This window comes from Pongo abelii, chromosome 16 (assembly GCF_028885655.2).
Source record: "Pongo abelii isolate AG06213 chromosome 16, NHGRI_mPonAbe1-v2.0_pri, whole genome shotgun sequence".
In the NCBI taxonomy this organism is placed as follows: domain Eukaryota; kingdom Metazoa; phylum Chordata; class Mammalia; order Primates; family Hominidae; genus Pongo; species Pongo abelii.
In genome coordinates this window covers 70,420,654-70,436,548 of record NC_072001.2, presented here as the reverse complement: position 1 = coordinate 70,436,548, position 15,895 = coordinate 70,420,654, and the positions used below count along the sequence as shown (strand labels likewise).

The window sequence follows — 15,895 nt, the reverse complement described above, 5'->3', positions numbered from 1 at the left end:
GGCCTCCCAAAGTGCTGGGATTACAGGCATGAGCCACTGCACCCAGCCAAAATTCACATTTTTAAAGTATATAATTCAATGATGTTTACTATATTCACAGAGTAGTGCAATCATCACCACTATATAATTCTAGAACATGTTCATTGTCCCCCAAAGAAACTTCATACCCATTAAAAGTCACTCCTAGTCTCTGCTGCTCCCAGCCCCTGGCAATCACTAAACTACTTTCTGTCTCTATGAATTTCTCTATACCTACCTTTGCTCTTGGAAAGACAGGCAGAGATGAACGGAGCTGTCTTTGGGGTTGCCAAAGTGTACCCTCAGATTCCTGAGGGAAAATAAATGATTTCTGATCAATTACAGTCGGAAGTAACCTAAGTAAAAAGAAATGAAATTTAAAATTAAATTTGCTATTTTAAAAGCTTCTCAGATTATAATTTTAAAACAACGCTTCCTAATTAAGCTTATATTTTATAGGAAATATTCTATTGGTAATTACAATAAATTAAACCAATCTTTATCATTTTTGCCACTGTAAAACTGCAGTTGTTTTATTAAGCATAAGAATTTCCAAGTCTGATAAAGACCATTATAGCATGAATAAAAAGCTCTATTTCTGGCTGAGTTTATATGATTAACAACTAACAGAATTATTGCACTATAAAACATTCTTGGTAAAAGAAAATACATAATGTTGTATTTTGTTTAATAAAATCAAATTACAGTATAACCAATGTTAAATATATACAAAATGATGGTCCCCAAGTGGTTAATACTTATATTCTTGAAATTTCTGCTATTTTATATAGTTGTAAAGATTTAAATATCAAAGGTGGTTAAACATTTTCCTTATTAAGCAGTGGATAGTTCCATGGGAGAGCAATGTAAAAAAAAATAAAATTGTAAGAATGAGTATTTGTGTGCAATGTTATGTCTTAAAATTGTTTATTTGAAAGCAAGTTCAAGATCTTTAAGATTATCAATATAATTAAGACTAACAAAACTCACCCACCAATAACTCAATACAACTCAATAACTTGATTCTATTGTGATACCCACTTTTGCAAAATTATCATTAAAAAGCAACTTACAGAGTTCTAGTTTCACTCCAACATGTAATGAGCTTGGAAGTTGTCATTCCTATTCTCACAACAAGAAAAAAGCTAAATGAAAACAATTCTTCTTATATCTATCAGAGAATTGAGATCACAGGATAAACTGCTGTCCTGAAAACTGGAGAGAGGAGTATTATAAAGCATCACAGCTTGCAGGGAGCAGAAGTTTGAGAGCAGAAGTCAGCTGTTGGAACCTGCACTGACAAGAATGCTCAAGCTCTAATTGACAAATTTCTCGAGGTTCAGTGTGGACTAGCTTGAGAGTTAAAAATTCTTGGGGGCAGGGAGGAGAATCTTAGAGGGTCCCACACTTTTGTGAGTTTTGCCTCCAAGAGCCCCTACATGTTCTCACTGTGAAGATCAGAGAATCCGCTTCTGCTTCCAGAAGGAGGAGAAGGAAATAGCTATTTTGGAATATTCCCAGAGAGTTCTGTTCTTCGTTCCGTTCTCTGTAATGAAGGCAAGCTCTCAAGAAAATGTCTTACCAAAGCCTTATCTGAGCTGGAGAAGGGCAATTAGACAACTTCAGCCCACTCTAACCTTCCTATCTCACTTAAGGGGAGGAAATGCTGAGAAAAACTTGTCAAGGTAACAGCCCAGGGCAAAGACTCACCAAAAGACTGACACCTAATTATAGAGTATAGAATGCTTCCTTCTACACACACCTTACCACCACATTTACAGAGCTCCTGAATAACAGAAGATTATAGATGAAAGACTGCAAAGCTCAGACTCTTTTTAAGAAAGGGTTTCTAGGGAAACCCAAAGACAAAACAAGAGACAAAAGGGGTGATAAAAACAAAGATACTGGGCCAGGCGCAGTGGCTCACGCCTGTAATCCCAGCACTTTGGGAGGCTGAGGTGGGTGGATCATGAGGTCAGGAGATCGAGACCATCCTGGCTAACACGGTGAAACCCCATCTCTACTAAAAATAGAAAAAATTAGCTGGGCGTGGTGGCATGCGCCTGTAGTCCCAGCTACTCGGGAGGCTGAAGCAGGAGAGTGGCGTGAACCCAGAAAGCGGAGCTTGCAGTGAGCCGAGATCGCGCCACTGCACTCCAGCCTGGGCAACAAAGCGAGACTCCGTCTAAAAAAAAAAAAAGATACTGGAGGAAACTCTCAGACGCCAACATTAATAGCAAACAGTAAACACAGTGTAACTCCTAGTCAGATAAACATAAACCCTCACATTGAAGGCCTATTTATCTTAAATGCTATTACCCAATGATGTAATGATGGTACCTAGGCTTCGATAAAAAATGATGAGGCACGCTAAAAGGCAAGAAAAAAAACAGTCTGAAGAGACAAAGCAAATATCAGAACCAGATTCAGCTATGCCAGAGACGTCGGAATTATCAGACCAGAAATTTAAAATAACTCTGATTAATAGGCTAAGGGCACTAATGAAAAAAGTGGACAACATGCAAGACAAGATGGGTAACATAAGCAGAGAGATTTAAACTTTAAGAAAGAATCAAGAGAAAATGCTAGAAATAAAAAGCATTGTTTTAAGAAGTGAAGAATGTCTTTGATAGGCTTATCAATATATTGAATATGGCCAATGAAACAAAATCAGTGATCTTGAAGAAATGTCAATATAAACACCTCAAAGTGAAACGCAAAGATGAAAAAAGAATGAACAAAACAGTACAGAATATTCAGTTATAAACAGTGTGACATACTTATTATAGGAATACAAGAAAATGAAGGGACAAAGGAACCAAAGAAATATTTGAGTAATAATGGCTGAGAATTTCCCAAAATTAATGACAGACACCAAACTACAGATTCAGGAATTTCAGAGAACACTGACCAGAATAAATGCAAAACAACAAAACAAAACAAAACCCTACACCTATACATATCATATTTAAACTATGAAAAACAAAAGACAGAGAAAATCTTGCAAGAAGCCAGGGAGAAAAAAAATCACCTTACCTATTGATAATAATTATATTGAACTTTTTTTTTCAGAAACTATGCAAGTAAGAAGAGAATGAATTGAAATACTTAAAATGTGGAAAGCAAAAACCCACTAACCTGCAAAAATTATCCTTCAAAAGTGAAGGGGAAATAAAGATGTTTTGAGACAAATAACAACTAAGACAATTTGTTGCCTGAGATCTGTCTTGCAAGAACTGTTAAAGGAAATTCTTTGGAGGGAAGGAAAATTATACATGTTTGCTATGGGATATATGAGGCAAAAACAAAACCCAGGAAACTCACCACCATGCTGTTCCTTGTCTCTCAAGGCCCTCAGCTGGTCTGCCTTCTTCTCTCCATCTTTCAGAGTCTTTTAAAGTTTGTTTTAAATATAATGTCCAAAGTTTTTAGTTGTACTTAGCAGGAGGCATAAAAGACAGTATGTCACCACCTTCCCAGAAGTGAAAGTATCTTGGTGTATTTCTTAAATCCTTTTACTTCCGTGGATGGTGTGTTTAGAAGTGAATTTAGATACTGATAATTGAATTGAGATATAATTTTGTGCCCTGCTTTTTTCTCCCTAAGCATATGCTTGAGAAATTTTCCATGTCAGTAAAATTTCTTCAATATCAGTTTTAATAGCTATATAACATACATATAGATGTGTTAAAATGAATTTAATCATTCTTTTACTGTTGATACTTAGGGTATATCCAAAGTTATTGCTATTAAATACAATGCTAAAATGATCATACTTATACAGACATTAATGTATATCTCTCCTTATTTCCTAAGATAATTCTTAGAGCTACAATTACTAAATTTAAACATATTTATTTATTTGAAACAATATTTCATTTATTTATATGAAACAAATCTGTCACTTAAGCTGGAGTGCAGTGGCACAATCACGGCTCACTGCAGCCTCAATATCCTAGGCTCAGGTGATTCTCCTGCCTCAGCCTCCAGAGTAGCTGGGACTACAGGCACATACCACCACACTCAGCAAATTAAAAAATTTTTTTTGTAGAGATGGGGTTTCATTATGTTGCCCAGGTTGGTCTCAAACACCTGGATTCAAGTGAGCCTCCCACCTCAGCCTCCCAAAGTACTGAGATTACAGGCATGAGCCACCACATTTGACCAAAAATAATAATTTAAATTTTTTCATATATGTTGAAAAATTGCTTTTAAGAACTTCATGCTGTCTTCCAGTTCCAAAATGGCAGCATAGAAGCAAGCTGGCTTCATGCTCCCACAACAGAAAACTAAAAGCAAATATACATTACTGAGATTATTATCAGCAATAACCCAGAACCCAAAGATGAGGATGAGACAGTTCCCAGGTCATGGAGAAGTGAAAAAACTCCAAGCAGATGGAAAGGAAATCAGATTTCCATATCCGTGACTCCCCTCTCCACAATCTGCCTTGCACCAAGCATGTGAAAATATTTCCCCCAACTCATGGTTTCTTCACTAGAAAAAATGAGATCAAGGTTGACAACCAGCTTCCCTATCACCTTGGGTTCCTGACAAAAGACCTGTCCCTACCTCAACCCATGGGAAGTATCAGGAGTACTTGAAGGGACAAATATCCCTGAGGACAGCCAGAGACAAAGTGGGGAGGTGAGACAATCATCCCAACCCTAGATATTTTGCTCTGTAACTAGGCCAAAGGAGACACCAAATCAGAGTGGCAGTACCATGCTATAGAAAGTATGTTCCACAGGTCCCCTTGGCACAAACCCTTGGCCAGCTGACCCACATTGCCAGAATATCCCCTTTGGGACCTCTTCCATTTGGGACAGGCAGCACTCTGATCCTTTATTAGATTCGAGGCAAATCCGGGCTTAAGGTGCCATCTAGTGCCAAAAAGGAGACAGCAACCTAGTGGGGGAAAAAAGATAATCAAAAATCACAAAGAAAAAAGCAAACATATCCATTAAAAACCAAAACAAGCCAGAGAGAGAAGACTGGAATAAATAACTAATCCTTTAATGCAAAGAAACAGACATACAGCCACATCAACAGCAAACAAGGAACCATGACTTCCCCAAAATGAACAAAGCAAGGAACCAGTGACTGACCTTAGTGAGATGTTGATATGCGAGCTCTCTGACCAAGAACAAAATAGCAATTATAAGGAAACTCAGTGATCATCAAGATAACACAGAAAATCAATTAAGAAATTTATCAAAGAAATTTAACAAAGAGATTGAAATAATAAAAATAAAACCAAACAGAAATGTTGAAATACATTTGCTAAAATAAAAAATTCACTAGAGGCTCTCAACAGCAGAATGGATATAGCAGAAGAAAGAATCAGTGAGCTTCAGGACAGGCTATTTGATAACACACAGTCAGAGAGGAAAAATATAAAAAGGAATGAAGATCACCTACAAGATATAGAAAATTCCCTCAGAAGACCAAATCTAAAAATTATTGATGTTCAAGAGAGAGTTGAAGAAGAGTAAGGGGTAGAAAGCTTATTTAAAGAAACAATAACAGAAACTTTTGAAAACTTTAGAAAGATAGAAATATCCAGGTACAGGAAGGGCAGAGAACACCAAATAGATTCAACCCAAATAAGACCATCCCAACATATACTAATCAAACTCTCGAAGGTCAAGGACAAAGAGAAGATCCTGAAAACAGCAAGAGAAAAGAAGCAAATAGCACATAAAGGAGCTCCAATTAATGTGGCAAAGGACTTCTCAATGGAAATGATATAAGCCAAGAGAGAATGTGAAAACATTTTCAAAGTGCTGAAAGAAAAAAGCTGCCTTCGAAGAGTCAGAGGTATCCTTCAAATATGCTAAGATAAAGTCTTTCCCAGACGGACAAAAGCTGAGTGAATTCACCACCACCAGACCCATGTTACATCAAATGCTAAAGAAAAAAGTCACTAATGTGCAAAGAGAAAACATTGGAAGGTAAAAAAACTCACTGGTAAAATTAAGTACATAAACAACCTCAGAATACACTAATACTCTGTGGTGTAACACCTACTCAAACTCAAGTATGAAGCCTATAAAATAAATCTATTAAAAACAGTAATAGCTACAGCAACCTGTTAAAAGATAGGCAATATAAAACTATGTAAGGTGAGACCAAAAAAAGTCAAAATGTATGGGGAATGGACTTAAAGTGTAGAGTTTTTTAAAAGTTTTTTCTTTGTTTCTATTCTTTTTTAGTGATCTAAGATAACATTATCTCTTTAAAATAACTTATTATATTTAGAAGATGTTTTTATAAGCTTCATGGGAACCACAATGCAAAAAACTATAACAGATACATTAGAAATAAAAAGCAGTGGGCTGGGCATGGTGGCTCAGGCCAGACATGGTGGCTCGTGCCTGTAATCTCAGCACTTTGGGAGGCTGAGGCAGGCAAATCACTTGAGGTCAGGAGTTTGAGACCAGCCTAGCAACATGGTGAAACCCTGTCTCTACTAAAAATACAAAAAATTAGCCAGGCATGGTGGCAGACACCTGTAATCCCAGCCACTCAGCAGGCTGAGGCAGGAGAATTGCCTGAACCTGGGAGGCAGAGGTTGCAGTGAGCCGAGATTGCGACACTGCACTCCAGCCTGGGTGACAGAGAGAGACCCTGTCTCCAAAAAATAAATAAATTAATTAAAAATAAATAAAAAAGCAATAAATTAAAACATACTACCAGAGAAAAATAATCTAACCACAATGAAAGACAGTAAGAAAGGAAGAGAGAATTTACAAAACAACCAGAAAACAAGCAACAAAAATGGTAATAGTCTTTGCTTAGCAATAATAAGACTGAATGTAAATGGATTTAGTTCTCCAATTAAAAACACAGTGTGGCTGAATGGATATAAGAAACAAGACCCAACTATATGCTGCCTGCAAGAAACCCACCTCAACTATAAAGACACAGACTGAAAGTAAAGACATGGAGTTGATAGTCTATGCAACTGGAAACTCAAAAAGAGGAGTAATTATACATAGATAAAATGGACTACAAGTCAAAGACTGTAAAAAGAGTCAAAGAAGGTCATTATATCGTTAAAGGAGTCAATTCAGCAAGTAGATAGAACAAGTATAAGTGTCTATGCACACAACATTGGAGCACCCAAGTATATAAGGCAAACACTGTAACAGAGCCAAAAGAGAGAGATAGATTGCAACACAATAACAGTAAGGCACTTTAGCACCCCACTTTTAGTAAGGGACAGATCATCCAGCCAGAAAATCAGCAAAAACTTTCAAGTTAAACTACATACTAGACCAGACAGGTCTAACTGACATTTATAGGACATTTCACCCAACTGCTATAGAATACACATTCTTTTTTATCAGCACATGGAACGTTCTCCAGAATAGAGAACATTCTTAGAAATCATATCTTAGGCCACAAAACACATCTCAACAAATTTTAAAAAGTAGAAACCATATTAAGTATTTTTTTCTAACTACAATGGTATAAAACTAGAAATCAATAACAAGAGGAACCTTGGAAACTACAGAAACACATGGAAACTAAACAATATGCTTCTGAATGACAGTCAATAAAGAAATTAAAAAGGAAATTAAAATTTCTTGAAACAAATGAAAATGGAAATACAACATACCAAAATTATGGGACAGTGAAAAAGCAGTCCTAAGAGGAAAGTTTACAACAATAAATGCCTACATTAAAAAGTATAAAAACTTCAAATAAACAACCTAATGATGCACCTCCAGGAATTAGAAAAGCAAGAACACACCAAACCCCAAATTAATAAAAGGTAAAAAATAATAAAGACTAGAGCAGAAATAAATGAAATTGAGACAAAAACATACAGAAGATCAACAAAATTAAAAGGTGGTTTTTTGAAAAGATAAAGACAATCAACAAACCTTTAGCTAGACTAAGAAAAAAAGAGATAAAACCCAAATAAATAAAATCAGAAACAAAAAAGGAGACATAACAATTGAGACCACAGAAATACAAAGAATTATTACAGACTATTATGAACAACTATATCCCAACAATTTGGAAAATCTAGAAGGAACAGACAAATTCCTGGACACTTACAACCTACCAAGATTGAACCATAAAGAAAAAGAAAGCCTCAACAAACCAATAAGGAGTAAAGAGATCAAAGCCATGATAAAAAGTTTCCTATCTAAGAAAAACCAATGATTTGATGGCTTCACTGCTGATTTCTACCTATCAACTATTTAAAGAATACCTAACACCAATTCTACTCAAACTCTTCAAAAAAAAATGAAGAGAAGGAAATTTCAAACTCATTGTATGAGGCCAGCATTATGCTGATACCAAAACCAGATGAGGATACAACAAAAAAAAGAAAACTATAGGCCAATACCACTCATAAATATAGATGCAAAAATCTTCAACAAAATCCTAGCAAACCAAATTCAACAATACATTTAAAAGATCATTCACCATGGGCTGGGCGTGGTGGCTCACACCTGTAATCCCAGCACTTTGGGAGGCCAAGGCGGGCAGATCACAACGTCAGGAGTTCGAGACCAGCCTGCCCAGCATGGTGAAACCCTGTCTCTACTAAAAATACAAAAAATTAGCCGGGCACGGTGGTGCACGCCTGTAGTCCCAGCTACTTGGGAGGCTGAGGCAGGAGAATTGCTTGAACCCAGAAGGTGGAGGTTGCAGTGAGCCAAGATTGCACAACTGCACTCCAGCCTGGGCAACAGAGCGAGACTTCAAGTGAGATTCATCTCAGGGATACAACGATGATTTAACACAGTCAAATCAATCAATGTGATACATCACTTTAACAGAACCAAGAACAAAAAACCATATGATCATTTCAATGGATGCTAAAAGGCATCTGATAAAATTCAGCATCCCTTGTCTTATTCAGTTTGTGTTGCTATAAAGGAATGCCTGAGGCTGGGTAATTTTTTTAAAAACAGATTTATTTGGCTCATGGTTCTGCAGACTGTAAAAGAAACACAGTGCTAGCATCTGCTTCTGGTCAGGACTTCAGGCTGCTTCCATTCATGGTAGAAGGTAAGGGGAGCCAGTACATAGAGATCACATGGTGAGAGAAGCAGCAAGAGAGAGGAAGAGGTGCCTGTCTCTTTTCAACCAGTTCCCATGGAGACTAAGAGTAGAATTCACTCACTCCCATGAGAATGGCACCAATCCATTCATGAGGGATCCACCCCCACAATCCAAACACCTTCCATCAGGTTCCACCTCTAACATTGGGGATCAACTTTCAACATGAGACTTGGTGGAGCCATACAAACCACAGTATCCATTCATGATAAAAAACCTTCAGCAAACTGGGTATAGAAGGAACATACCTGAAAATAATAAATGCCATATATGACAAACCCATGGAGAAACTGGATGCCTTTCCTCTAGGATCTGGAATAAGACAAGGATGCCCACCTTCACAATGTTTATTCCATATAATACTGGAAATCCTGGCCAGAGCAATTAGGCAAGAGAAAGAAATAAAGGCATCCAAATTGGAACGGAAGAAGTCAAATTAGCTTTGTTCATAGACAACATGATCTCATATTCAGAAAAACCTAAAGACACCACCAAAAACTGTTAGAACTGATTAATGAATTCAGCAAAGTATACCCACTATGGAAAACAGTATGGAGGTGCCTCAAAAAACTAAAAATAGAACTACCATAAGACCCACCCATCCCACTACTGGGTATACATCCAAAAGAAAGGAAATCAGTATATTGAAGAGAGATTTCCATTCCCATGTTTATTGCAACATTGTACACAATAAACAAAACTTGGAATCAACCTAAGTGCCCATCAATGGATGAATGGATAAAGAAAACGTGGTATATATACACAATGGAATATTATTTAACCATAAAAAACAAAAGAATCCTGTCATTCACAGCAACATGGATGGAACTAGAGGTCATTATGTTGAGTGAAATAAGTCAAGTACAGAAAGACAAATATATCTCACGTTCTCACATATGGGAGCTAAAAAAAAAAAAAAGCGGATCTCATGAATATAGAGAGTAGATTGGTGGTTACCAGAGGCAAGTAGGAGAGGGACGAGGGGTGGTTGAAGAGAGGTTGATTAATGGGTATAATATACAGTTAGAGAGAAGAAATAAAACCTAGGTTTTACAGATCAATAGGGTGACTATAGTTAACACTACTCTACTGTACATTTCAAAATAGCTAGAAAATAATTTGCATGTTTCTAGCTTAAAGAAAAAATAAGTATTTAAGGTAATGGAAAATCCAATTACCCTGATTTGATCTTTACACATTATAAGAATGTATCAAATTATCACACGTACCTTGAAAATATATACAACTATTATGTATCAATGAAATAATAAACTGAATGAAGAAAACTTTGTGCTAATTTACACTTCCACCAGCAGGATAAAAGTATGCCCATTTTGCTGTACCTTCATTAGCACTGAGTATTATGGTGGTTTAAATTAATTTGTTTCCCTTATTTTTAAAGAAAAAATAGTAATATACTGTTTGATTTGCATTTCTCTGGTTTATCTGTAAGATGAAACATTTTTGTTTCATTTGTGTTTCATCAGTTACCAGTGGCATTAAACACTTTCCACATGCTTACTGGTTACTTGCATTTCTATCTCTGTGAGTGGTCTGTTGATGCCCTTCTGTCTATGTCAAGTGTTTTTTTTTTTTTCTTTTTTTGGCAAGTGTACTTTGTATTTAAGAATCTTAGCAATTTTTGTGTCATATCTGTTGCAAATGTTTTTCCAGTTTGTTGTTATGTTTTATTTTATAATTCTGTTTTAAAAGTTTGTTTTTTTGTTTTAAAAAGTTTCAAACCCAAAGAAAAATGGAAAGAACAGTGAGCATGCGAATGCCCCTCACATAGATGACCACGTGTTAACATCTTGTTATGCATGCTTTCTCCCTCTCTCCTCTCTCCCCTCTCTCTCTGTGACTAGAATGTAGTCATATTGTATATAACTGCACTGGAACAGCCCAGAATAGATAGGACCCATGGTGTTTCAATAATTGAATGACAATGCACCTTCTAATCTACACTCACCATTGAACAAAAAACCTCTTCCCCTCACTTTTTCTCACTATTACTTGCTTTGTTCTTGTTTCTTTTCTTTTTTTTCCCTAAATAGTAGCACAACAGAGCGAGCATAAAATGAAGATTTATGTGCAATTCTGATAGTGCTGGTACAGATGGCAGTCACCCTCCTAGTGTCAATAAGCAAAGCATGGTCATTAAGAACAGTATGAGCAGATATCACAAGCAATAAAATTTGTGAAAGCCAGCAATGGTAAGAGGAGGAACTATCCTTTGACATAAAAGAAAAATCATTGCCAAAGTGTGGATAACAGTGAAACCTATTTTGAAAACAATACAAAAGCACTTTGAGCTCTTTTGATAACATCCTTATCATTGCTTCAAGATTACTGCTAGGAGAATCTTGCATTTGCTGGCATTCGTTATCACCACTTTGTGCACCTACTGGTTTGTCTCTACCAGACAAAACTACCAGATTTTCCCTTAAGGAATGCTGGCTAAAAAGGAAAACTATCTTTTGTGAAAATTAGGCTTTCTGATTTTCAGGCAGTTACGGAGCAAAAGAGTGCTAGGTTGTAGATATCTGATTAGGACTCGAGCCTCATCAGTGATTATGCATGTGATCTAGGACTGGTTTACATAACCTCTCTGAGCCTCAGTTTCCTCATCTTTAAAAGGAAAGAGTAAACATTTACCTCATAAGTTTAAAGAAAGTCCTTTGCAAACTGTGAAGGGTGTTATGAAAATATTAATGATGATGACAAAGATCATGATAAGGGTGACAATGAAAATGATCATTATTGCATATCTGTTCTAAACCCTTTTAAAGGTATGTCTAGGGATAGTATTCATTTGGAATGAACTCTATTTCCTGGGTTTCCATAGATAAAGTGAAGCCCCATATCTAAACAATGTTGATTCTCAGTTACTCATAGGAACTGTGCTCTGCTGTCAAAGGAACAAACAGAGATCTGCAGTCATTATATGCCTCCCCTCTCAGAAGGAGTTGCTGCCCTGGGACTTTTGACCTCTGATACTCAATCAGCCTCACAGTTTGAGCAGGCATTGGCAGTTCCCGCTAGCCTGACTGCCGGGTTCCAGTCCTGGCTCAATCCCAGTGCAAGAGGCACTCCAATCCTTCATAGCAACCAGGTAGTAGAATTTCCAGGACCAAGCTCTCAATCATACAGAGAAAGGCCCTCTACATGTCCAAAAAAATATTGGTTCCAGGCAGTCATGCTCATCCCAGAGATTCCGAGGACAAATCATCTGCATTAGAAATACCAAGAATGTTTGTTAAAATGCAGATGCTAGGATTCCCCCCTGAGAGCCAGTGAAAGAAAACTGCAAATAAAAGTTTGAGAACCATCACTCTAGACCTGTTGTCTCTCAAATAGAGTACCCACATCCGAGGTGATACATAAGATGATGCCATTGGTCATGTGAAGAAAGTAGAAGAACTTCTATTTACATTAAAAAAGAAATAAATAAGAAATTACTTTGTACTACCATTCAATATTCAGCCTGTCACTCGATCCCTCATGTGGTAACGTCCCTTGCAGCTTTGGAGGCAATCTGAGAGTGGAGGCTCCAAACCACAAAACAGTGGAACAGCACTGGTGCGTCTGCTCTCAGCGCATTAGAATGGACTGCAGTTTACTCATGCAGTGGGTTTATGAATTGTGTCATTTAATTTCAAGTGTGCTAAGACTGAAAAAACGGACATGTCTTAAGGCTTTCTGCAAAAAGCACACTGTATTTTCAAGATAATAAGCATCCATGAACAAGAAAATGAGAGTTGACATTTTTACTCTTAGCATGAGCTTTTTTTCTTCACCCATATTAGAAAGTAAAAATGATGATGATCCAATCCAACTTAAGAAAAGTCAGCCAAAAAAACCCCAAAACTTAAAAATTATCTAGAAGACTAACTGAAATTATGGACTTATACCTATCATCAATGCTGAACCTCACCTAAGTACAGAGTATGATGTCTTTTTTTTTTTTTTTAGACGGAGTCTCGCTCTGTCGCCCAGGCTGGAGTGCAGTGGCGCAATCTCAGCTCACTGCAAGCTCTGCCTCCCGGGTTCACGCCATTCTCCCGCCTCAGCCTCCTGAGTAGCTGGGACTACAGGCGCCTGCCACCATGCCTGGCTAATTTTTTTTGTATTTTTAGTAGAGACGCGGTTTCACTGCGTTACCCAGGATGGTCTCGATCTCCTGACCTTGTGATCTGCCTGCCTCGGCCTCCCAAAGCGCTGGGATTACAGGCGTGAATCACCGCGCCCGGCCGAGTATGCTGTCTTGAGATATTAATTACAGCCAGTATAAAGCCATCATAATTAACAAGATTAAGCAACCAGAACATTATAGTTAGTGAACACTATTAGCAAGAACTAAAAGGTTTGTGCTATTCATACAATTTTAAAAAATTTAAAAAATACTTATTTCATCTTTATCTTACTAAAAATTTATATGTTGGTACATTTTATAATGTATTCACTATATATAATAAAAATATATAATTTATAAATAATTATACACATATTATGAATATATGCCGAAATCCTTTGACTGATGGCTATGTCAATAAAAGGCCAGGTCCTGCTTCTGTCCCAATTCAAAACTTAGGGAAAGTTAAGTCTCCTCTTTGATCCCCTGATCAAGATTGTGATTAAGCAGCCCACTCTTCAGTGAGTTGTGCCATTGGTAAATGAAAAACACCTTCCTACTTGTATATTCTAAGGACTTTGTTAAGGAACCTTAGAAGAAAAATGCAATGAATTGTCCCATCTCCTCCTTCTAGGCACGAGAACTTGAAGAAATTCTGGGCTCTGTAACCTGCTTTGGATATAATCTCCTAGCAGTCCATGCCAGACTCTGAAGCCAAGTCTATTCATGACAGCGTCTTGGGGCAAGTGCAGAACCAGGTATGATTGGGAGCAGAGAAAATGTCAGTCACCAGCCATAGTCTCCCAACTCTGGGATTCTCTTGTTTCTATATATTCCCATCTACTGAGTCACATGCTATGACTTTCATTTTGACTCTCAGGACCTGCTTGTTTACTTTGAAGACCCAGTTTGGATTTTTCTCCAGTTTTTTTGTTTAACCTTGTCCCATCTCATTTCATTTCTGATGGCATGCCACTTTAGCCCTACACATTCACAGCTAGGACTGAGAGATGCTCATGCCACTCCTCCAGGTTTACAGGGTCCATGCAAACTTGACAGGCTCCCCATCTTCCTGGTAAGAAGGCCAATGATTATACTACCGTACTGAATAGGAAAGATATGATCCAAGTACCACTTCTGGGAACTAACTCCGTGCCCCAGTCAATGTCTTCCTTCACTCTTCCAGACCTTAGTAAGGAGCAAAGGCACTCCTTAGCAAAAGAGAACTGTGTAAGAAAAGATTTCTGCCAGATACTTTCTGTTTTGTTCTCTGTAGCTGCAATTGCTACCTAGGTAGCTCTTTTCAGCTATCATAACCTGAAAATGTATAGTCCAGACTCCTGGTTCTCTGTCAAGATGAAAGGATAAAGAGGAAGACAGAGACAGTAGAACTTGAGTATTGGATTCTTTCATTAGAATTGGTGACAACTCTTCTCCTGTTTGCTTTTCCCCACCCCTTCCATTCTGAGGCTTTCTTACTTGCTGCTTGTATGCTTGATCCTTTGATGACACACCTTCTCTATCTGCTATAGGCCTCTTGGCTGCCAACTACATAGGCACTGAACTTTGCCTTGGTAGGCTCTCTTGTGTGTGTATATATATATATACATACGGTAGGGGAGGGAGAGAGAAAGGGAGAGAAGGAGGAGGGGGAGAGAGAGAGAGAGACAGAGCAAACATAGCTGGATCAGGAAGATAAATAGAGGAGTACGGTAATATTTGGCCTCCTAGATGGCCCCCAATGATCCCCACCCCCTGGTATTCATGCCCTTGTATAATCCCTTCTCTTTGAATGTGGGCTAAACCTACTGGCTCACTTCTAACAACAGAACAGAGTAGATGTGATACCAGTTCTGAGATTAGGTTACAAAATGACTGTGGCTTCCATCTAGGGCACTCTTTTCCACTCTCTGGATCTCTTTTGGGTCACCAGCTGCCATGCTGTAGAAATACTCAGGCAGCTTAAGAGAGACCCACATAGTGAGGAACAAAGGCCTGCCAGTAACTATATGAGTGAGCTTGGAAGCAGATCTTTCCCTGTCCTTCCACCCATTGTCAAGTTTTCAGATGAGATTGCCCAAGTCAATACTTATATTGCAGCCTGTGAGAGACCCTGAGGCACAGGCACTTAGCTCACCTGTGCCCAGATTCCTGACCCATAAAAACTGTAAGTAATTGTTGTTCTAAACCACTACATGAGTGATTTCTTATACAATAGATAACTAATACAAGTGCCTTGCAGGCAGTAGGGATGAAACTGTGTTGAATACAAAGATGACAGATGTTTATGTCTGCAAGGAGGTCCAGGTAACAATAGGGAGACCAGGAAAGGGCTGCCTCTACCAAAGGATGATGGATGCCCGTGGCACTGCCTTCATGTAGGAAAAGGGAGACAGGTCCAATGTACACCCAAAGCTCTGCTCCCTACTACTGACTTGGCTATGTCTACAGCTTTCCTTGACTTCTTGTGCACTGTTTATGAAACTTTACTTCACTGCCTAATATTTTTCATTTATGCTGGGTGCATATATAAAACACAAATAAGGGCTACAGGATTTTTAAGTTTAGTACAAAAGCTTAATCTACACTCATTCAAATTCAGGAGGCCTGTGTGTAAAAAGTCCAAAGATAAGGCAAGGTCACTTATTTTTAACTCAATTC

The 15,895-nt window shown here is 37.8% G+C and overlaps 1 protein-coding gene across 27 annotated transcripts in view; it reads right to left on the bottom strand.

Moving 5' to 3' along the window:
* Positions 1-15,895, bottom strand: part of IQCH (IQ motif containing H) — a 247,385-nt gene that overhangs the window by 222,384 nt on the left and 9,106 nt on the right. For all 27 annotated transcript variants that reach the window (XR_008513644.1, XR_008513645.1, XR_008513646.2 and 24 more), the window contains one exon: positions 257-374. Coding sequence is in view for 19 of the 27 variants with exons in the window: in XM_063716191.1 (XP_063572261.1) it covers positions 257-374 (118 nt within the window). In the remaining 8 variants the exon portion in view is untranslated. The remainder of the gene's footprint in view (positions 1-256; positions 375-15,895) is intronic.